Genomic DNA, 23,500 nt, shown 5'->3' with positions numbered 1-23,500 from the left:
TGATGAATTGATTTGTTTACAGCTTACTCCACTGCCCCCAAGTGGCAAAAAAAACAACAAAATACACTCAATGAAAGTTTAAGCATTTAAAGACAGCTAGATATATGTACTGTATTTACTATTACATTAACAAAAATATATTTTAGTAGCAAAAGCATAATTATTGTGGAAAGCAAATACATTTATAAAGAACAGAAAGTACTGTTGAAGCAGTGTAAGGATGTTGGTCAATTAAAGTTGTAAATTATCTCAGAAGAAACAACAATACACAGTCAGACCACATCACAAGCTAAAGTAAACCAAGTGTACCTGATGTGCACCTCCACACCCTCCTGCTATTTTCTCTCAGTCTGTTTCAATGAAAGAGTGTTACCTGACATATTGCAGATGAAAGATTCCCACCAGTGCACCTATTTTCAACCCTGTTATCATAGATAATTCTAAAGCAGTCGTTGAACATGTTGTTGAGCAGAAGGCAGATTCCATGTCAAATACCCATCTAACCACTGTCTTCAGCTCATGTTCACAAACCTTAAAACCACAAATTACACTCAACATGGATAGGACATGAAACTGGGCAGAGAACGAAAAATTCTGTCAGATCCAACTATCTAAGTGTGTTTCATAAATGATCACGACAATTACAATGCATCTTTATTAGTTTAAAGTAGGTGTTGCCATTAAGATTTTGACTGGCCCTGAGGTCACAAAACAATACCAAGCACATAAAAAGCAATTCCCTTTTAAGTCGTGTACACATATAAACAGGCCATAATTGGTGGTGCAAGGGTTCTACAAGGGTTCTATGACTGCAAACTGTTTGTACCTTCTAACTTTAATTAATTTAGCTGACTGAATTATGCTAGAGGGTGCCCAATAATGCATGTTTGCCAGTAGACACAGATTTATAAAATGAACGACAACCTCAGTTGAACCTACAGCTTTGATCATACATGCAACAGCAGCAGGTTGATTTTGAAAGTTGTTCAGAAGGTCAAGTGGAATAACCAAAGCCACGTTGCACATCCTGTATAGGACTGTGCACTGAAACTTAAAAAACAGTATCCTCTTAATACTAAACCTGAAATAATTATGTCTGCTGTTATATCTGCATCAAGCTGTTTTGATTTTTCCTTGATAATTTATTGAACGTGAAATGACATGGTAAGTAGTGCAAGAGTGTACGTGCAGAGAAAGAGGTATTGCTAACTGAACTGATAGGAGGGTAAAGAAGGGATTAGAGATGAGACAGCAGACATTTATTCCCCTGTGGTTCTCCACCCTTGTGGTGTAAAATCATTTATGTGGCTTACGGCGGACATGTTCGCTCAATGCTATAGATTCATAGACAAATTCACCCCTAAATTCTTAATAGGAGTGGAAACATCCATTAAGGAGCCAGACAAGGGGCGTTAAGGGGGGGCGCAGAAAGAATTGAAAGAAAAAGAAGGCTATTATTTAAACCTACAGTGGTATATGTACATAATATAGTATATTACATCATGACCCATCACATAGAAAAATGGACATAAAGTTGCTTGAAACATTGCATAACAAATGTAGAATATTACTAAGGATTTGTACCTATGAGGTACAAATTTTCCCAATTGTTGTCATGTTTAAATCCAAGACAAAAATTGTGAAAGATAATGAGATGGACAACATGCAGGGCAACATTTAGAAGGGAATATTTTGTCTCTCAGTAGATGTCTGTATTATGTCACATTTTATTCATATCCCGATAAAATGCTTTAGATTTGGTCGGTAAGTTCTGAGTGAATTTGAATGGATCAGCTATACCGAGCCAAGCCTACATAATTTTCCCAACTTCAAATGATTAATGTAGAGGTAATTTAACAAAATGATGGTCTCAATAAAAAGTCATTATATTTTGCTTCTGAGAAGTTGGTAGATTCACCAGGGTCAGCCAACCAGGATCCTCAGCAACAAAGAGCAAAGAATGGACTGTACATTATGTACCAACTTGGCCCTAACTGATTATTTTTATCAACATAAAATTGTTTCACTTTTAGCAAACTTTGAACCTATCATGTAGGAAGTGGTCAGAAAGTCCATCTATCAAAGGACAGATCTAGCTCTAAGCCCACAGGTTGAAAAACTATTTGATTAAGGTTAAGAAGGAGACTTAAGACGTTGAACTTAAACCCACAAGGACATGTATACATTGCATCTTGAGTGCAAAACCTTAACCACTCGGCCATCTGAGTTATAACATAGAGGTTCATAGATCACAATAAAGTCTGTGAGACTGGTGTGTTTTTCATTAATATTTGTCCTTCTGGGCTCATCAACAGTGCAAAATTTAGGCAGGCCGGCTTGAACCTGCATAGTTGCATGCTCTTAATCACTGGAAAATGCATTATTTTAAAGATAAATAATTAACTCATAAATAATAAAGAATATGAAATGGATATAATAATTAAAAACATTCCATATTCTTTAAATAAATTACTTTCCCTCTTAAATTCACACCTTGGGGGGGTAACAGCCCTCAGGACTCTCCTAAATACTCAGCAGACCCTGAATTCAATAAAGGCAAAAGCTGTATTTTTATTATCAGCCTACATGGGTAGTCTCACACCACTCAGCATCACACACACACACACACACACACACACACACACACACACACACACACACACACACACACACACACACATACAGGGTGGAAGTAATTAAAGCAAGTGGAGCTAAATTGAAGTATATTGAACTCATCTCTCACACGCTCCCGCTCTGTCAATAGATCACTTGCCAAGCGCTATCGACCGCTGCAAAGACTTCCCTCTGCAAAACACTCCTCTCTGCAGTGTGTATGTGTGCGTGTGTGTGTGTGTATGTGAGTACACTGATGAGCCTCAACATTAAAACCATTTACCAGTTTAAATGTTGAGGCTGAATGTTGTGTATCTATCCATCTATCAATCTAGATATCTATCTATGGATAGCTGAAATCTATCTATAGATAGATGGATAGATTTGACTGAGGGATATGTATGGCTGATTGGTGTATGTGTGTGATGTAAGCTGGTGAACTAGAGAAAGGGACAGATGTGATAAAGAGAATTTTGATAGAGGTAGTAAGAGTTGCTCTCTGCAGAACTAATTTTAGAATTCCACTTCATGCTATTTTCTACTTTCTTATATCCCTCTTTCTCTCTCTTTTCATCCCTCATTTCCCCTCTCTCCCTCTCTTTTTCTCATCTTCTTCTCTCACCTCATCTGCCCTCCTCTCTTCATCCAACCTCCTGTTTTCTCTTTACTCTGTAAAAATCCCCTTATCTCTATCTATGTATTGGGAGGGATAATGATTTTAACTAAATGAGAGTCTTGCACTTCCCCACCCCACTAGATTAGTGGATCAATGGAAAAGCGTTTGTGTGTTCATCGGGGTGTGGGCTGTGTGTGTGTGTGTGTGTGCTCAGTCCACACAAACTGTATAGTCATCATAAATACACAGTACCCCAGGTGACTGTGCACTGCTCTGAGGACAAAGCCCTGCTGATGAGAAGCAACAAGAAATAAAATGACAGCAGAGATTTTCCAGAAACAACAGGGGAGTAAGAAACCATGGATTTTCATGGAATAATCGGTAGGAATTCTCCACAAGGTCTCGACATGACAAATGTGTGTCAAACACACCATCAATGGTAGAGGAGAAGAATGCCTCAGCTGCTCTGTTGAAATGCTCCCCCTCCCTCTGCTTGATGTGAATTCAATTGGAGTTGAATTGATTATCTCCTATTTGTGATCAATCCTAAGTGGGTTTGCATCTACTGGCTGAGTCTTTCCACTGTGTGACCGAGCTTCTCAGTCTCAGCCCTTTTCTCCTCCACTTATTCTGTTTGCTCAATTTCTCCATACATCCCTCTCTCTGTGTAGTTTGATATGATGAATAAGAATTATCAAATTTGAAAGGCTTAGTAATAACATCAAATTTTGGTAAGAGCGGTTGGATTTGGCAAATTTATAGGTATATAACTAAACTAAGTTCCTAAGCAAAGCAAGACTGATAGCTAATTAAAACTAAGTCTGCTACGGTCAGTGAAGCATCACTCAGAAAATGACATGAAAAAAAAAATTATATATATATATATATATACATATATATACAGATATACATATACATATACATATATACATATACATACATATATATATACATATGTACATATACATACACATATATATACATATGTACATATATACATACATACATATATATCTATATATATATACATATACAAATATACATATACATATATATATATCTATATATACACACATACACATATATATATATACACACACACACACACACACACACACACACACACACACACACACACACACACACACACACACATATATATATATATATATATATTTATACACAATTATATTTATATATATGTATGTGTATATATGTACAATATAGGAGACAAATAAACCTCATCCCCAAAGACAGAGAGAAAAGGAAGTCGAGGAATATGATTGGCTCTTTAGCCAATAAAAAACTGATATTAACCAATCGGTAAGAACCCATGAGATGTTCACAAGCTAACATGAACTGACCACATGCATAAAATATATTACAAAGGGACTCTGCTTAGTAATAACACAGAAGATCTGGTTTCACTTTAACATCCCTCAGCTACTCTTCTCCTCAAAGTACATTAAAGTCCTTCTCTGTGTCCCATATACTGTAGCTGCCATGACCAGATAGTGTAGATAGAAGTTATATTGAAAACGTTAGCATGAACATACTCTGGGATTTTGCTTAACTGTGCAATATCAACAATCCTGAGGGCAATATGGTTTGTTCGCATTCAGTGTTTTTCAGCAAAACACAATAATCCATATCCAGGTGTAAACTTCTCAAATTTAATTGATGTATAATTTGTTACTTGATGCATAGCATCCTGTGGACTTCAAACAGTCAGTGCTGTTCAGCCTCACCACCGTCTAATATATATTTAGATATCAGGTGGCCTTATGTTGCGATGGAGCCTGAGAATATTTAGCACGCAGACACAAAAACACATGCACACACACTGACACACGCTCAAGCATGCTGTGTGCAGATTCAGTCCAGTGTGGAGGGCTTATCAAAGCATGGTGGTTTCCTCCTGTTGGTGTGACAGCTCTTAAGCCTCACACATGAAAGACTGACAGGGAAGTTTTATTACACCTTTTCTCAAAGCAAGCGTGAGTGTGTGTGTGTGTGTGTGTGTGTGTGTGTGTGTGCATGTGTGTGCGCGTGCACAGGCGTTACTGTGTTCTCAGCTGGGAGAGGTGTAGACAGCGGTCAGGCTGAGGACTTGCCAGATTTTCAGAGCAAAACATGACTTCACAGCAACACAACCTTCCTCGGTGCGTTTATCTGTTGCTCTTTTACAAACACGAAGGATTAATCCTTACACACAAACACATATATGCAGACGCAGACAGGGTTTGGATGGTCCGGAGTTTTGAATATATTCTGGATTAAAAGAAATAGAGAAGACAAATAATTTAGTGTTAATTGCAAGCTCTAAGTCTTTAGCAGGATGGAAATCCTGGAGTAAAATAAATATTTAAATTATCCCAAGACATTTGTGTAAACTGCATAAACCAGTCTGCTGATATATGGAGAAAACACAGTTTTATAATGGAGGTGGAGCACGTGCACTGACATTGCTAAAAATTAAAACAGTTGTATCAAATAAAACAATTTTTTAGGGGAAAAGAGTGGTGCTGTTTTACACAGCAAATGTCATGTATTTAATGAGTGTGGCTATTGTTTAGCCCATCATCTACAAACTAAACTGATTACAAGACAAGATGTACCGGGATCCGTTTCGCTTGTCACATCTTCTAAACAATTTGTTGGTGGAAACCCAGAAAGAAATCCAGAAAAGGTGGATTAACTTTTCAACATTGCTGAAATCCTCTAGCCCACATTTCTGTTAAACACTTGACTGCAGGTGATTTCTTGCATTAAGAAATTAAATCTGCAGTAAATGAAAATCACTACTATAATGTCATCAACTGTAATGATTATGATATCATTCATTGGGCTTGCTCTTATCAGTCACAGCTGTTGTCCGAACAACCACACACACACACACACAGATACAAGGTATTGGATCATGAGTTATTTTGTGGTTGTGTCACCAGTGTCTCACCAATGATTTCTCTTTAAATGGGGAGAGACCTAAACAAAGAAATAGAGAGAGATAGAGAGAGGTGTTTGCCTGTGATGACAGTATCCATACCTGAGGAGTTACGGCATGTGGAGGTGACAGACAATATTTGGAAAAGCAGCTCAGTGCGTGTGTGTGTGTGTGTGTGTGTGTGTGTGTGTGTGCAGAACAAATGGCAGCAGTGCTATGGAATGCTTTTCTTATGCATACTGTAGCTGCTGTAGTCATGAACGAATACAGACAGTATCTATGGCAATAGAAAACAGATGAAACATTGTAAGAACCTGACACACACACACACACACACACACACACACACACAGACACGCACACATACATACACACACAAGCCACACACATGTTGTTATCAGAAGATCAGGATATGAGTGATCACTGCCTTTCTTAGCCAGGGAATTTCCTTTCCTGGCTGCAGCTCTATTAAATTAGTGTGTGTGTGTGTGTGTGTGTGTGTGTGTGTGTGTGTGTGTGTGTGTGTGTGTGTGTGTGTGTGTGTGTGTGTGTGTGTGTGTGTGTGTGTGTGTGTGTCTGTCTGTCTGTCTGTGTACGTGTCTGTGTATGCGTGTGTGTGTGTGTGTGTACTCCTTACCACTTCCAAGCAGCTTTGAGTACGGTAAACAACATCGTTGCCTCAGGTTTTTCTTAGATATACCTCAATTACACACACTCATAAGTTCAGACAAGCACGTGCACTCTCACACTCACATATAAACAAATTTGCACATTCACACACTCTCTCTCTTTTTCCCCAGAGAAGGAGTTTATCATATTTTCGCTCTTCAATGACAAACCTTGGAAGTGCAAGTGGAAAGCAGTGTTCTCTCTTTAAGGGCCTCCTTCAGTATTTCTGTCACTTGTCATGTCATAATGCAAAGCTGTAAATTACGCCATAAATTGTCCAAGTCAACACTATAACTAAGTGTTAGATTTATGAGGGCAAACATCATCTGTAGAGGAGAGTAAACCCACCTAAACCCTAAGCTAGCAGTTTCCCCCTGCTTGCAGCATTTGTGCAAAGTCAGGCTTAACACAGCGTGGGCTGATCTCAACACTCGCTATACTTCTGACTCTGAGTACGATGGCTAAACTTTCCCAATCATTTCCCAAAAGTTGGAGATTGCTGATTCTTGAAACTTAACTACCTAAAGACTTCACTTGAACGCAACAGTGTTCTAGGCTCATATGCTGACACGGGGGAATCCTGTAACTATGTAGCCTTGCATAGCTACACATCTTGAATATCTATTATGAATATTGAAAGAAATGTTCAAATACCATGTAATTTCAATGATGAGCATTCAGTTAACTGAAAGATTTGTATTTTAACTTACAATTTGACCTGCCAAAACACTTACGACCTGACTTGACATTTGAACTGAGAGACTTGAGATATGACTTGGACGTGCCCTGATAGACTTAAAAACAGCTCTGGCTTGAACAATTAAAACTGGGACTTGACTGTTAAAACTTTTGAAAACCTCAACAAAAAAGTTTCCAACGAAATTCCCCTGCGACATCACAGATAAAGTGCAGAACGCTCCGGCTATGCACAGAAAAATATTCCTCGTCCGCTTGCTCCTCTTTCCAACAGGCAGTTCTTGTCTGGTTCTCTTCTCCAGAGAGGCTGAATCCAGGCCCATCCTGCCCAGCTGTGGTGCACTGAGCCTGGACAAGTCAGGACATGTAACCTTGTGTGCTTTAATTGCTGACAAAAAACACACACACTCATACACATGTGCAAGCACAGACACAGTGACAGTTGGGGTTTGCAAATACAGTATATGTGCATGTGAAAGAGTCCCTCTGTGTACTGTGTGCCAGCATGTGTTTATTTCAGATTGTGTGTTTGCGAGTTTGGAGGAGCATGAGCGTCTATGTGTCCTCATACTGATGTCTGAAGTCAGGTGGGCTAGCACATCCAGGGTCCCCTTTGAAGGTGTGTTCATGTATACACACACACACACACACACACACACACACACACACACACACACACACACACACACACACACACACCAGCTGTTTCTCTCTTCCACTGCCCTTTGATGTCTCTACTTTTTCCATCCTACCCACTGTAGTTGCACCTCCCTCTGTCTCTCTCTCTCTCTCTCTCTCTCTCTCTCTCACACACACACACACACACACACACGCGGTCTGTGAATCATTCCTTACTTTATCTCTCTATGCCATAATACTACAACTGTATATAAGTTTTAAAAACTGACAGTAATTGACCCCATCCTAATAAGCCATTTAGTCTACTACTGAATCCTAAAATCTCCCAATGTGATCTATTATATCACCTACTACCAAAACAAATAAGCTTACAAAAAACATGGAGAAGCAAAGTCCAGGAAGCCCTAAAATGCTTCGGACAGTTAAAAAAAAGAAAAAAAAAGAAAAGATCACCAAAAAGAAAACCTTATTCAGCTGCTCTTAGGCAGAGCAAGGAGAAAGTTATATGTTAGATACTAAAGGCCTTTATTTAGTCGGGCATATTAGTTTGATTTTATTTTTGTTTAATGATTGTTTTTATTATTCGTTTATTTTTTAACATTAACTGAAAGTGGTGGCATTTTAATCCAAAATGCCAGACTACTGACAAAACAAATGCTCATAACATAACATTTTTCCTTGCTCTGCCCAAGAGTGACCAAGGAGCATTTTCTTTTCAAAGACCGACTTATGTTAAGAATTTTCCCACATTAGGTACCGTTTTCTTGACACAAAACAATCAGTGCTGCTGTCTATTACATGTTGTGTGCCAACAGTTTGTTTTGGACCTCATTCTATCTTGTTCTGAATCATGACTGACTTTCAAAAAGTCTTTGAAAGTCAGTCAACGAGGGAAACATCACTGAAAACAGTGGAAGTACAGTCACTGTGTATCAGCCCAAAGGCTTTGTGAACAATAAATATCAAATTGTTACAAAATGATAAATTACAGATATTTTTATGGTAAATCTAAATGTCTTGAAACTAAAAACGCTGTACTGTGGTATTGGATTCGTCTGAGTTCATAGTGCCATTTTAAAATAATTTTTAAAAAGTCTTTAGAATTTAAGCAAACAACAGGAGGCTTTTTACGTTCACGCAGAGACACACTCAGACACACACACATCTACCTGTCTATATGTCAGTCAGGTATGGTAATTATTGTTTAGATTCAGCCCTCTGCAGTACGTACGGGTCGGCAGAAAAATGTACAGAGCAATGCAGAAATCAACACGCCTTTCCCCTCAAAAATGTCACTGCTGTTGTTGCACAGGCACTAAAATCAGGATCGGTTTCATAATCATTCATACACACCAACTCTTTTGATAAGCACGCACACACAGATGTGAGTTTGTCCAAGTTTTTTTGTGTAAGGCTACTTCCGCAACATTTCAAGATAGAATTTGAAGTATTTGCATAAGGCCACCAGCCGGGCCTGAGGAGGCTAAATCATCTAAATCACCCTGACCTTGTCTGTTCAGCACCTTCAACATATTTTTCTCATTCCATGTTTTTTTTTTTTTGCCGTAATGTGCACTATGAATCTTTGTACATGTTGAAAACCACAAACAATAGCAGGAGATTAATTTTTGGGACTTCAATGAATAACACCTGTGACACGACATATATTATGTAACTCTGACGTTCAGTCAAGATATTTTTTATATTTACAGATTTTAAAAAAAGAAGTACCCAGGTATTTTATTTTTATTTTATTCTTAAGTAGAGAGAAAAGAAGGGGTAGATTGGTTAAAAGGAAATAAGTTGACATTTTGAGAAATACACTTCATGGCTTCCTTGCTGAGAGTTAGATGAGAAGATAAATTAGCTTAGCTTAGCATAAAGACTGGAGACAGGGGGAGTCACCTCGCCTGTTTCTGTCAGAAGGTGATCAAATATGTCCTACCAGCACCTCTAAAGCTCTCTAATAACACTTATATTTTGTTTAATCCATATGAAAACAAAGAGTAAAAACAAGTTGTGGTTTTTACTGGGAGTTCTATGGTGCTGGATTTCTTAGGCTCTGTTTCTCTCTGTTTCTTCCAGTCTTTATGCTAACGTAAGCTATTCGACTCCTGGCTCGTGCTCCGTATTTAATGCACAGACAGGGCAGTAGTACCAATATTCTTATCTCACTCTTGGCAATAAAGAGAATAAGTGGATTTCCCAACATGACAAACTTCAATTAAACTGTTTTTTTTTTCTTCTGGATTTTACGTTCCAGAAGAAAAAAAAGCTATGAAAAGCAATGAAAAGCTTTTTTTATAAAAAGCTGCTGTGTCTCCTCTCAGAATATGCTTCTGGTCAAGAAAATTAAGTAGAAAACGGGGAAGAATCTTCTGATCGCGCAGCAAATGAGTCAGAATCAAAGTAATGGTGAAAATGTGCAATGTTTTTGCCGCAAATACCTTTTTAATAATGAGATTTTCATCTAGATTTCTGTGTCACAGGGTGATCAGTGTGTGAGTAACACAATACTGGTATTGTGATTGGTATATTGATCTATTCTGTATGATTTTCACCATGCTTGTATGTTGAATAAATAAATATTTATTTTCTATTCAACATTATTATTATTATTGCCCGGTTCAGTTATTCAAAAGGGCTGCATGGGAAAAAGGTGACTGTGTTGACGGCAGAGCCTCTGCCCATCAAAAAGCTCTGTTTTTAACCCAACATTTTCCCATGTTTTAATCTTCTTTTAACCATCTTCCCTTCATCTTGGGGGCCATTAAGACCTTCTAGTGTTACCTGGCCTGTCTGTGGCCCAGCGGAGTCCCAGAGTCCCAGAGCCCCAGCCTTTGTCCAGGTCCCTGCAGCAGGTGAATAGGATGCCCATGCGAGGGGCCTCTCAGCCCAGATACACCTGATACCTGCCTCATACCCCCACAACAACACCCACCCACCACTCCTCCCTCCAAAGTCCCCACTGGACCCCCAAAGCCCCCAACTCCTCCTCCTCTTGTCAGTCTGCCAGCTGGCTTTTTTACTCACAGACACACAACAAGAATGAAGGATGTTATTGTTGACAGTATTGGCAGCTTTGCCCCCCCACACACTGTGTGTATGTTATGTGTATGTTCTCAGTTCTGCCCCCTGTCTTTTTTGTAGAGTCTATGAGGGCTCTGCCCTGTTGTCTGAGCCTCATATCTGTGTGAACTCTCTGTTCACCTTTGAAGTTCTCTACCATGCATCCCTGCGCCCCCTCTGCCCCTCCCTGTCTGCCCTCCACTGCTTTGATTCCCTTTCTTGTTACGGGGAGTTGGCTGATCCGCAGATAATGCCACTCAGTCTCTTCTAGGCTGCATATTGAAAAAAAAAAAAATCAGCATACATGGCCCAGATGCAGAGCAAATAGAGAAGTGCTTAATCCTGTTTGAGCTGTTCCTTGTTTTATTTGTTTATTTGTACATTTTGATGCGTGAGTACACACTGTAGTAATATCAAATGGAGGCAAATGTGTGGGATAAGTGCACAAGAGGGCACAGAAAATTGGTGGACGGTTTGAAAAACTGTCCCAGTAACTTTGTTTGCACTGGTTCATTGGTGTGCTTTCTCCGCAAACTGTCTATTGCTTTCACTTTTTACTGCATATCACCAATGTGCTGAAATTGCACAGTTGCTTTGAAGGACCACGGGTGGATTAAAACAAGCCTCACATTTACATGTTGATGATAGTTTCTCTGGGCTGTCTTAAGGACAATACAGTGCAACCTTTTCATTGCCTTTTACTGCCTTCACAAACAGTAGTGTCCTTTCACAGGAGTTCCCCGCTGTGCATCTGTCTTATGTTAGTATCTCCAACGTTTTAACCCTTCAAGAACATCCTTATTTTTGGCTTGAACTGCTGTGCAAATGAACGTTTATTTTTAACCTTGGAAACAGCAGCTGACAAAACAAAGACCACGAGATCCCTTTAGTAGCTGTTCTGGAGCTGGAATTCTGAAATTCTCAGCTGACAGCGTGGTGTTTTTAGTTGGTGGCCATTTCATTTCTAGGAAAAAAAGGCAAAGATTGGCTAAAATAAATACGGATAAATAAAAACATAAAGTATGGGGAAAGTTCTGCATACATTGGCCCCGTATGAACATTTAATAATAAAGCCAAGTTTTCGGCCATTAGACCATCATCAGGGCAACTGTTTGACAAAAGAGAATCTCACCTTACAATGACATCCAAGAGAGCACACCTGCACTTTTTTCATGCAAGCCAGTAGTTTCCAAGGTACAAATACATATAAAACTCCATGAATACAACTTTTGTTACTGCAGCCATTAACATTGATCTAACCACCACTATTCAGCTCAAATAAGTTGAGTTAACATCAGTTTCCAGCTTCAAACTAAAAGCACTTTAATAGTTGGACGGCAGCAAAGAAAGTAATTTGATCCAGTGGCCAAATCTTTATAATTCATTGGAGTATCCACTTAGCGTACTTGGTTGCAGAGCTCATGCTTTTAGTCCTCCGTGCCAAGGTCCAGAAAACCATCTGCTTTCCTAAAAACCACCACCTGACCATCGGGAACACTTTCATACATACATTTTAATTAGCTAATAAGGCATTAGGGAACAATTATTTAATCATCCTGTCATCCATGTTAATATGTTTTAACTAAATTAACTAATCAAATGCAGTTTTTGTTTTTGCAGACAATGTTTTTTTCCCCCTTGCTTAATCAGGCTTTGCATGAACTTATATTTATAACTTTTTTGGCTGTCTGTAAGTGAATCATTTATTCAACTTTGTTTCCTGCTTCTGTGTCCTGTAAACTTGTTAGTTTTTTTGCTGGACTGCAACAGCGGGGCCAGCCCCATAAATGCCTGACTGACTGACTGTTACACGATTGGTCGGCCAGCCGAGGGTTGGAGTTTCTCCATCGGTCATCGCTCTTTCAAAATGAATTGGTGCAAACGATTTCTATTATGTCAGCGGGGGGGTGGGTGGGGGGTTCAGGCAGTGTTGCCAACTTAGCACCTTTGTTGCTAGATTTACCAATTTTTCAAACCCTTTAGCACCTAACTACAAATCTTGCGACTTTTTGGACAAAACTTAGCTACTTCCACAGAAGAGAGTTGCCGGTTTTGCCCTGTGAGCATGACGTTAGGCTTTCCCTCTGCAGGCAATCAATCATTCAGTTGAACACACAACAGATGAGAGATGTGAATGAGCTTCTAGCTTTCTCTCTGAGTGATCATCTTACAAGTAAATATAGCTGAAATCACAGCTGTTGTCTGTAACTTATGTGTCTGGTGATTTTGTCAGATAATGTCCCAGTTATAAATTCGGGATTCTAGCAATGCATACTGTATATATGAGCACAGACAGTAGGAGAGAAACCGGCTGACACTAGGCAGAATGCAAGTACGATGTGATCATAGTGTGACATCATGAATATGCTGATTAGTGTATTATGTCATCTAGCGACATTTAGCAACTAGCTTAGCGAAAGCAGGCTTTAGCTACTTTCCAATTAAAATAGTTGTTTACAGCGGTTACACAAGTTTTCAACTACGTCCTCAATTTCACACGCTGACCATGCGCGGTCCAGCCATGTACTAGGGTTTGACCTCGTCTTGTTGACTGATCATCAGAGAACATATGTATTGATTTTTCAACTGTGCATGCAAGTAAACGTGTGTGTGTGTGTGTGAATGCATGTGTGTGTGTGCAGTGTGAATGTGTTTCTACAGGAAATGATAAATGGCTTATTTCGATCTCTCAGCTGTTGAGCCTTCAGCCCGTTGATACAAGCCAACGATAGGGCTTTGTCAGCAGAAACAAATGATCTATCAACACACGCAGACACAATTTTGCAGTCTGGTCAGTGGTGAGTATGATGAATAGGACCTGAGGTGTGTCTTGTCTGGAATATTGATAGGCAGGTATTGGAGTGGCAGCATGAAATATTAATAGAGGGGAGCTAAACGCTGATCACAGAAACACGGAGGAGGAGAAAGAGAAATGCAAAAAGAGAGATGTTTGAAATGCAAAAATGCAATGACATACCTGAGGCATTACAACATGAAGAAGTGATTTGTAGCATTAGAAAAAACAAAGCATTCACATACGTGTGTCTGAGAATGTGAAATATGTCTGATGTCGGTATCAAATTTTTTCTTTGCTTAATGGAAATTCCCACCGTCCTTGATACATTTCTCAAAAACACACACTCAAATCTTTCTCTCTCTCCGTTGCTGTCACTCTAACACACATCCTGTTGCGGTTCTTGTTCTCTCCTCTGCTTTGATATCTGAGAACCGTTGACTTATGTGGACAGACAAAGCACACCTTTGTCTTTGCCACACTGCATGAGTGTTTGTCATCATTTTTTGCAATCTATTTTTTGCGTGTTTGACTGTGTCCAAGTTCCTCCTATCATAATGACAACACACACACGCACACACACACACACACAAGCACACGCAAACACAACAATCCCTTGCCAAGTTTTACACTTAAAACAGCAAAGACGGTTACAACATCCCTCCGCTATCAGATGCAGAGAGGGCATATTATGCACAAATTCGTGTGCATGTATGCATGTGTGTGTGTGTGAGTTTGTGTATTGATGCAGCACTGCAGCACAATCTATACTAATGATTTCCCATACACACCTCAAGTTGATCTGGGAACCAGGGAGGACGGGAGGGAGAGAAGTCAAAAGAGACGAATAAAGAGATGGAATAGAAAGAAAGACTGAAGGAAGAAGGAGGCAACACGGAGGAATGTTACGAGGTTATGGAAGGTTAAACACCAGTAATGTGAATCCACAATTTACAGATGAAACATCGGGAACTAATTTTGAGGCTACAGTTTTGTGCTTTTTAGGTACAACTTTGTTGAAAATTTGGCACCATTTTCTAATAAGGGTTTATAAGCTGTAACTAATGACTTTATTAATGGCTCGTAAATTACTTACTAATAATTTTTTGATGAGTTTTAAGCAATATATAATTGCTCTTTTGCTGGTAATTTATTAATAGTTAAGTCAATAACGAAGTGCTAATGGGATTCTCACTTTCAAATAAGTGATCAAGTCCGCAGGTAAAAAATTTTTGTAAGTTATAATAAATGGTCATGATTTTCTCACTTTCTAAAAATCCATCAGCAAAAGTTAGAAAGTCATCAGTGATTATAAATGTTAATCAATCATAAATCTGAAGTTGTAAATGACATTAAATAGTGAATACACCGATTGTGTCCCTGATGCCCTGCAGCTAAAAAGACAAAGCAAGTGCCCTCAGTCAAAGAGATATTTTTACTACCAGCCAAAAGTGTTTTCAATGATGGTTTGTAACTGATTGATAAAGCATTAATAAATTCTTTATTTGCCATTATTAAAGCCGTTAGCTACAACTTATAAACACTTATTAGAAAGTCATACCAAAAATCTGCCTGGCTATATTTGTGAGCTTCGACTCGAAGGTTCCTTGATGTAGCGTTTGCACATTTGGTAATAACTATTCAGAATATGAATATCTTTGTTTTTAATTACATTGCTTTGAATATGAGATTATGTAAAAGTCAGTGTTTCTGCTAACGTGTGTGTGTGTGTGTGTGTGTGTGTGTGTGTGTGTGTGTGTGTGTGTGTGTGTGTGTGTGTGTGTGTGTGTGTGTCTGTGTGTGTGTGTCTGTGTGTAGCCTTGAACCTGCAAGTGGAATTTCCTCCAATCACCACACATTGTTCAGACTAACAACGAGTCAAAAACGACAGGGCAGGACAGAAACACTCCACACCCTTCAGGGCGTCTCTGAGGAACCATAAGCACTGTGAGGTCAAAAGGCCGGCAGGATGATCCCACGGGCAATGAGAGGTGCAGACACACTGCACAAAACTCCAGTTCAACAGGTCATTATGACTGAAATTATGTCTTGAAATTGCATATTTCTTAAATTTCACCATTTAATGAAGCAGCACCGCCATATATCAAAACGTCTGGTAAAGGCTCATGGTAGACTGTTCACCCTCTGAAGGACATTCTTACCTTTATGGTAATAATAACAAATGAAATCATCCCTCTCTGTTTGTCTTCTCTGGTTTCTCATGTCTGACAGAGGGAAAACACTCATCATGAAGCAGGGTTAAGAAAACAGAACAGGGGTAGAGAAACTGTCAGGGGAAGTGTCGAGACAATTGAAAATATCCTTTTCCATCCATATTTTTAATGATGTAAATGTCACTGGTGTGAGGTGAGTGATGTTTCTCACTCTAATATGGTCTTCAATCCGCTCCCAAAGTCTGACTAATACACTGACACTCTCTTTCTCTTTAACAAGTGACTAAACTGGTCGAAGGTATAAACTTATGGTTATACAGGAAAATTAAGAGCAGGTATGATACAACAAATATCGTCACTAAACAAATAAAATTGATGTTCATTCCTATTCCCCCGGCGACCATGTTTGAAACAAGTGAATATGTTCCAACAAACATTAAAAGTTCTCTTTACAAACCACAAAATGAGTGAACAAAAAGGCAGCAGAACTGTGGCTTCTTAAAGCTGCATTACTGCACTTTTGGCCACCAGAGGGCAGAAAAACCCTAAAACAGGCCTGACGGATGCATCCATCCGTTTGGTTTGAGCCCAGAGCCTTCTTGCTTTGAGGCGCAATCGCTGACCACTGCACCACCGTGCCTCCCTCTAACACATACACAGCCACCCAGTATCACCATTACACGGTATATGGTTTGGTAACGTTGCTTGCTCCCCAGCCATGTCTTTGAACGTTTACAAAAATACATCAGTTTTTCTAAAAAGCTTTCCCTGTGCACACTACTAAGTGAGCGGAGAGCGTTGCAAAAAGCTCATTTTGAGATGTGGAAATGAGTAGAAAGAAGGACAAAGAAAATAGAGGCGATTTTCATATGTGTCCACATTTATGTGGACGGGGCCTGTGTATGTGTACGTGTGCGACAGGTTTTTCAGAGCAAGGTGCGCGGGAGGAAGGTGTAAGTTTCCCCGTTACAGGAGACAGCCCTGACAAGGGCTGTGAACTGCTTGCACAGTGGTGGCGGTAAGGCTGCAGAGGGACTGAGTTTCTACATGAGTCTGAGCACTCACAGTCATCTGACCCTGTTTGTTCAGCACGAGTGTGTGTGTGTGTGTTTACAAATGTTATCAAGAGGAAGTGATTATAGCTTGGGGGAAACTTGGACTTCAGCTGCTATTGTTCAGCCCTTTCCTGGTTGTTACAGAAAAAAGCAAGACTCCATCACTGTCCCACTTTTTCCCTGCCTCCATTTCTCTCTCACCTTCTTTCTCCTCTTTCACTTGTTTGATCTACTTATTTTCATCTTCCCCCCCCCTTTTTTTGACCTCATCCTTGACTTCAACCATCTGCAACGATGCGGCTAAATTAAAACACCTCGAAGAAAGTAGTCGTTCCTCTTTTTTTTTTTGGCAGATATAAAGACACGGACACGACCTGAATTCACAAGACCCCTGTACATGTCCCTTGATCCAGCAACACGTCAGGTTTCACAGTTACCTCGACACACAATATGCAGATGTGACTTGTGTTATGCTGCCATCTATTGTCCAAGAGACGCAATGAGAGGTTAAAATGGCAGCATGTGCATAATTATTGAAGGGTTATTTTTATATATTATCTTACTGTGAGACTAAAAGAAAGCAGCTTATGGTGCTTATTAAACTCAGGTGCTTGTACTAAACAGAGGTGTTATTCTGCAAAGAATGAACCCAAAGATATATGGTTGTCTATATGTGAAAAACAACCCCTTGTATGGAAACGGCATGACAATTTGAAAAACCGTCCTTGGGTGCTGTGGTTTGTCTTGTCTTTTTCTACAGATAAGTCGTTAAATAGGGAGAGTCAATCACGTCCAGAGTTAAATGTCCGTACGAGGGAGGCACATACCTGAGGAGGAACTGAGGTCTCAGCCAATAAGAAGATGACCGTGCCGACAATGTTATTCACTTTGTTTAAACTTAATATCTGCTGGACCAGGGAGAGAATAGTCACTCACACTTGGTGAACTGATGTGAATGCTGTATGCTCGTCAGGGATGCATAGTCTGGTCCAGAGCTCTGTAAGCAACCTCAATCTTCAAGACACTGCTGTATTTTAATAAATAGATGTGAATTGAACCTTTTGCGTCCTGCATACTTCACTAAACGAATGCGCGAGTCCTGATGTTTTGAAGGATGGACTCAACATTATTCACACTGGAATTCCGAGCTTCATTGTTACATATTTAACAGTTTTACCTTATTCTGTACATTTCATCTACACTACTATTATTATTATCGTTATATCATGTATGATGCTGGAGTCGTGACTTAAGGCAGACCCTTGACAAAACCCAACCGGCGCCTGTGGGAACTCGGAAGGTTTGGATCGAGACCCGCACAGCTGCAGGTGAGTGGACCAATGGGGTTTTTTGCATCAATCACAGCTAATCGGAGCCACCCGGGGCGGCTCTGCTACTTAAAACCACGCGCTCGTGGGGCTTTCACCCGAGTGAGTCGAGACGCCCCGCCGTGCCCGCCATGCCCACCAAGAACGTGACCGACGAGCGGATCTCCAAGTTCAAAAACAAGGGGAAGGATCCAGCTGTAAGTTGACGTTTCATTTTCAAGGTCTCGAGGTATGAATGGCTCTCATCGACACCACATGCCGTCCACTTGCAGAAACTGCGCGAGAAGAGGATCTCGGAGTGCGTGGAGCTGCGCAAAGCCCAGAAGAATGAGAGTTTCCTGAAGAGGAGAAATATAACGCTGTCGTCTCTTCCGGACGAAGAGGCCCTTTCTCCCGACTACATCTCCAACGAGATGGTTAGTTCACAGAAACCCTTCACGGTTTAATTCAGACCAGTGTTGGCTCTAACAGGGGACCTGTCTTTTTTAGGTCAACTTTTTATCCATTGAGGAGATAATTAAAGGCGTGAACTCGGACTGCAAGGAGTCCCAAACCCGAGGCTGCCAGGCGGCCAGGTGAGCCACCAGGGAGGTTGTTTTAATATGTCTGTACTTCTTCATCAAATGTGAACCCCCTCCCCAAAAAAAGATTTTGGACTGTTGGTTGGAAAACAATGTCACGTGGGGCTTCTGGGAAATTTCCTGTGTTCCATCCCTTGAAATCAGTAGAAGTAGGGGAAAACTAGAGTGAAATGTACATTATCTGACTTAGTTTCCTCCACCCTTCCACCAGGAAGCTGCTTTCTCAAGAGCGTAACCCTCCTCTGAAGGAGATCATCGATGCTGGTCTGCTGTCCCGCTTTGTGTCCTTCCTGTCTATGGACAGTGAGCCAACTCTGCAGTTTGAAGCAGCTTGGGCTCTGACGAACATCGCCTCTGGAACATCTTGGCATACACAACAGGTGTCAACACTGTATTGAAACTTCTGTGACGCACAACTATGGCTAGCATGATGTTTAATGTAACTGACATAACAAGTGTCACAGTAACTTGGGTTTTCGTGGTCATGAATGACTTATCAAGTCTTCAGATTTGTGACTTGCTCTCAGAGTGAACCTAAATAAAATCTGTATTTCTGTCCTCAGGTGGTGGAACATGGGGCTGTACCAGCTTTCATCTCCTTGCTGGCCTCACCAATGTTGCACATCAGTGAACAGGCTGTCTGGGCTCTTGGAAACATTGCAGGTAAAATGCCAAGTTGTTTTTTTTTCCTTTTTTTTTTTTTCTTTTAATATAGCCATCATCCAATAGACTTTGCATTAATACAACTGAGGATGTTCAATAGAAAAAATAGTAATGGTTTACAAAAGTACAAAACTTAAATGGTTGCCCACCTTATGGACCAATAACTAAGCTGAGGTGACTTGGGCTCATGTCTTTTCAGATGTTAATGTAGTTGTTTATTTAAAAAAAAAAAAAAAAAAAAAAGAGCCCAGTGCTGGAAAAATATAAATCTGTCCAATAAAGACAGTAGTGGAGCAGAAAGAATCTCACTGTGGCTTGATGTACTAATGTCATGAAATGTATCTGACAGGTGACGGTTCGGCTTATCGAGATGTCCTGATTGATTGCAATGTAGTTCCAGCCTTGCTTGCCCGTATCTCTCCAGACACACCGGTAAGTCAAAACGTAACAAGACAAGCTCCAACTAAGCACCCAAGGGCTCTAACTTTTCCATTTCACTTGAGTATGACAACTCCTTGAGGTTCACACTGCTTTACAAAACCCTGAAGTCTTAAAACTACATTTTTGATACATCTAGGTTTATCAACAGACCACATTTATGCCTGATAATTTAGCATAGCACTCTAATGTTTTCAAACTCCCAATTTTTTAAAGTTTAAAATTTTTAAAACCCTGATTCTTATCACTCCAGGTTGGCTACCTGCGTAACCTAACATGGACATTGTCCAACCTTTGCCGAAATAAGAACCCGTTTCCACCCTTGTCTGCAGTCCTGCAGGTAAGTGAGTGACCCCCAGCTTGGTTCTCACTGATTTACTGTCCAGAAAGGTGCCCAAAATGTCAGTAAGATGGCTAATGTGCTGTAGTTTTCCTTCAGGTGCTTCCTTCTCTGATCCAGCTGCTCCATCTCAGTGATAAGGACATCTTGTCTGATGCATGCTGGGCAATCTCCTACCTCTCAGATGGCGACAATGACCGCATTGATGTTGTAGTAAAAACCGGCATCGTCCCTCGGCTGGTGGAGCTCATGAGCCATGAGGAGATCAGTGTTATGGTAGTATGACTCATTCAAATTTCCCAAGTGTTCTCAAACACCAACTATCCACTACCCTGGTAACAAACTGTACTAGTGAGGTAATCCTAGTTAATTCTCTGACCTGTCTGCCTGACCTCCAGACCCCGGCTCTCCGCTCCATTGGCAACATAGTGAGTGGCTCCGACGTGCAGACCCAGATGGCGATTGATGCTGGCGTTCTGAATGTCCTACCTCAACTGATGAGGCACCAAAAGGCCAGTGTGCAGAAGGAGGCCGCATGGGCGTTGTCTAATATCGCTGCAGGACCCTGTAAGCAAATCCAGCAGCTCATCACCTGTGGACTGCTCCCGCCTCTGGTAGAACAGCTTAGAAATGTGAGTAGATCATGAACAGTATACAGGTGGTTAGTTTTGAATTTGAGTTACCTGTATAACAAATGGGTGTAGGACTCGTTCACGAAGGACACTTTGTATGAGACGCAAACAGTAGGAAACGCACAAGTGTAAATGCTAAAATTTAATGATAGCTGAACTCACTTAGCTGCTTCTGTTTTCAGTGATCACCCCCCCTTAAGTCTTTTTAAATGTCTTAATTTTTGTGTTCTTGTAATGCAGATGCCATCAGTGAGTTTTTCAAAACTGTTGGTGTATTCAAGGACTCCCTGACTCAATTTTTTTTTTTTTTTTTTTTAAAGCTACTGAAGATTTTGATAAGAATTCTGAATCCCCAGACTTGTTTCTGACAACATACAGCAATTAGAAATATAAGGCCCCTCAGCAGCATTCAAAATTACCATCTGAAACTGCTTTCTTACACAACAAAACTGACTAAATGGATTTAAATATTCCCTAATAAGATACAAATTCAAGTTAGGTGACTGGAAATGGCTGTCTGGAGGCTAGAATGAAAGAATATAATAGTATTGGCAACAACTTCTCACTTGAGGGTTACAACATGAAGACCATGTGGGTGTATCATTCTGGTTTGCATGGTGACACCATCTTACAAATTGTCACTCCTCCTCCTGTGACAATTGTATCTTCAACAACCAAGAAAAATGGCCCCATTTCAGATTTGGCTTTTTCAAATCATTGGGCATTTTAAATGTTTACTTCCTCAACCCATTAGGAACAATTAATACTCCAGTTTTACTGGAATCTAATCTCCAAATTGGGAGTGATAGTTATCACTGGAGAGCCACAAATTCAAGTGAGCAGCTGTACAATGCTATGATCAATCTTTTCCCAGGGAGACTTCAAAACTCAAAGGGAGGCAGTGTGGGCAGTGACCAACTTCACCAGTGGGGGCACTGTGGAGCAGGTGGTCCATCTAGTGCAGAGTGGAGCCCTGGAGGCAATAATAAACCTGCTTCAGGTCAAAGATGCTAAACTCATTCTGGTCATACTGGATGCCATTAACAACATGTTCATGGTGAGTAGAGGGCCACAGATTAATTGTTTGTAGCAATTTTTATACTAATTAGATGCAATTTGCTCCAACCAGAACACTGACATGACGAGATATCAAATAGTTTAAGTTACTGTATATGACTCCTCAGGCAGCAGAGAAGCTCGGTGAGACGGAGAAACTAAGTCTATTGGTTGAAGAGCTGGGAGGGCTGGATCGCATTGAGATGCTGCAGAGCCATGACAACGACATGGTGTACCAGGCTGCACATAACCTCATAGAGAAGTACTTTGGTGACGTAAGTGGCTGAATACATGGCAAATAACATCTAGCAGTTCAGAGGGCATTTAACACTTGGCAATAATGTTGATGCATACAATCATTTGAGGGTTTTTCTTCATGCCGTTTTTAAAAGATCGTTAAATTTTTATAAAACTCTTTTGAAAAAATTAGATTAAGCTTATCTGAAGGTGAAGTAGCACTCTTGGCAAAAAGGTTTTAGAAGTAATGTCTATTTGCAATTTCATAATGTCGTGTTTTTGTCCCCCCCCTTGTCCTTCTAGGGTGACGTCGAGGGAGTCAAGACTGAAGCTACCGATGATGCATATGTATTTCAGTGTTCTGATGTTCAGAGAACCTTTGAATTTTAAACTGAAATTAACTATGTTTTAATTCATGTTGAAAGTAAATAAATGACTTGCAGTATATTACTAGAAATGAGTCTCAAATTAGTAAACAAAACTAACAGTACTGGGTACAAGACTAGCACTTAAAATTTTAGACAGTATGGGTGGTGCATGTCTCGTCAGGGCTGAAGCAGCTGTAGGTAAATTAAATTCAATAGAGCCACAGTCCCTGCAGCTGCTGTTCACTAGTCTCAATAGTCTGTAAGGGAGGGGTTGGTTGGAAATGGTAAAACATGTTCTGGGAGTTTACTAGCCATACTCAGGGAAATGAGTATCATGAACAGTACTTGGTATTAGACTTTGTAGGGGCCCCCCCCCCCTTGGTATTTCTGGCATCAAAAATCTGGATGCTGCAGTTTCACTGAAACACTGACTTGTCCCTATAAAATCCAACATTGTAACACACTTAGTTGCCAGTTTGTCAATACAAAAGTCAAACAATAAATCCTACTTTCATAAATTCAGTTAACAGTCTTAGAGGTACTAATTCCACTGTTTTTTGGAGGATGTAGTTTACAGTTCTGTTGAAC

At 40.2% G+C, this 23,500-nt stretch overlaps 1 protein-coding gene across 1 annotated transcript; it reads left to right on the top strand.

The window, feature by feature from the left end:
- Nucleotides 1–18,658: 18,658 nt before the first annotated feature.
- kpna7 (karyopherin alpha 7 (importin alpha 8)) lies at nt 18,659–22,994 on the top strand. The gene is made up of 12 exons (XM_040147243.1): nt 18,659–18,794; nt 18,870–19,013; nt 19,087–19,172; nt 19,390–19,558; nt 19,742–19,841; nt 20,191–20,273; nt 20,533–20,619; nt 20,719–20,895; nt 21,018–21,251; nt 22,126–22,308; nt 22,436–22,582; nt 22,848–22,994. The coding sequence occupies exons 1-12, from the start codon at nt 18,729–18,731 to the stop codon at nt 22,932–22,934; spliced, it is 1,563 nt and encodes a 520-aa protein (XP_040003177.1). The 5' UTR covers nt 18,659–18,728; the 3' UTR covers nt 22,935–22,994.
- The last annotated feature ends 506 nt before the right edge of the window (nt 22,995–23,500 follow it).

This window comes from Xiphias gladius, chromosome 15, assembly GCF_016859285.1.
Source record: "Xiphias gladius isolate SHS-SW01 ecotype Sanya breed wild chromosome 15, ASM1685928v1, whole genome shotgun sequence".
In the NCBI taxonomy this organism is placed as follows: Eukaryota; Metazoa; Chordata; class Actinopteri; order Istiophoriformes; family Xiphiidae; genus Xiphias; species Xiphias gladius.
This window is presented reverse-complemented; position numbering and strand designations above follow the sequence as displayed.

What these genes read in the sequence shown, in the direction of transcription:
- kpna7 (XM_040147243.1), top strand. Translation starts at nt 18,729, where the DNA reads ATGCCCACCAAGAACGTGACCGACGAGCGGATCTCCAAGTTCAAAAAC. An exon ending in ACTACATCTCCAACGAGATG is followed by an intron (nt 19,014 to 19,086) that starts GTTAGTTCACAG and finishes TGTCTTTTTTAG; the next exon opens with GTCAACTTTTTATCCATTGA. An exon ending in TAGAGAAGTACTTTGGTGAC is followed by an intron (nt 22,583 to 22,847) that starts GTAAGTGGCTGA and finishes TTGTCCTTCTAG; the next exon opens with GGTGACGTCGAGGGAGTCAA.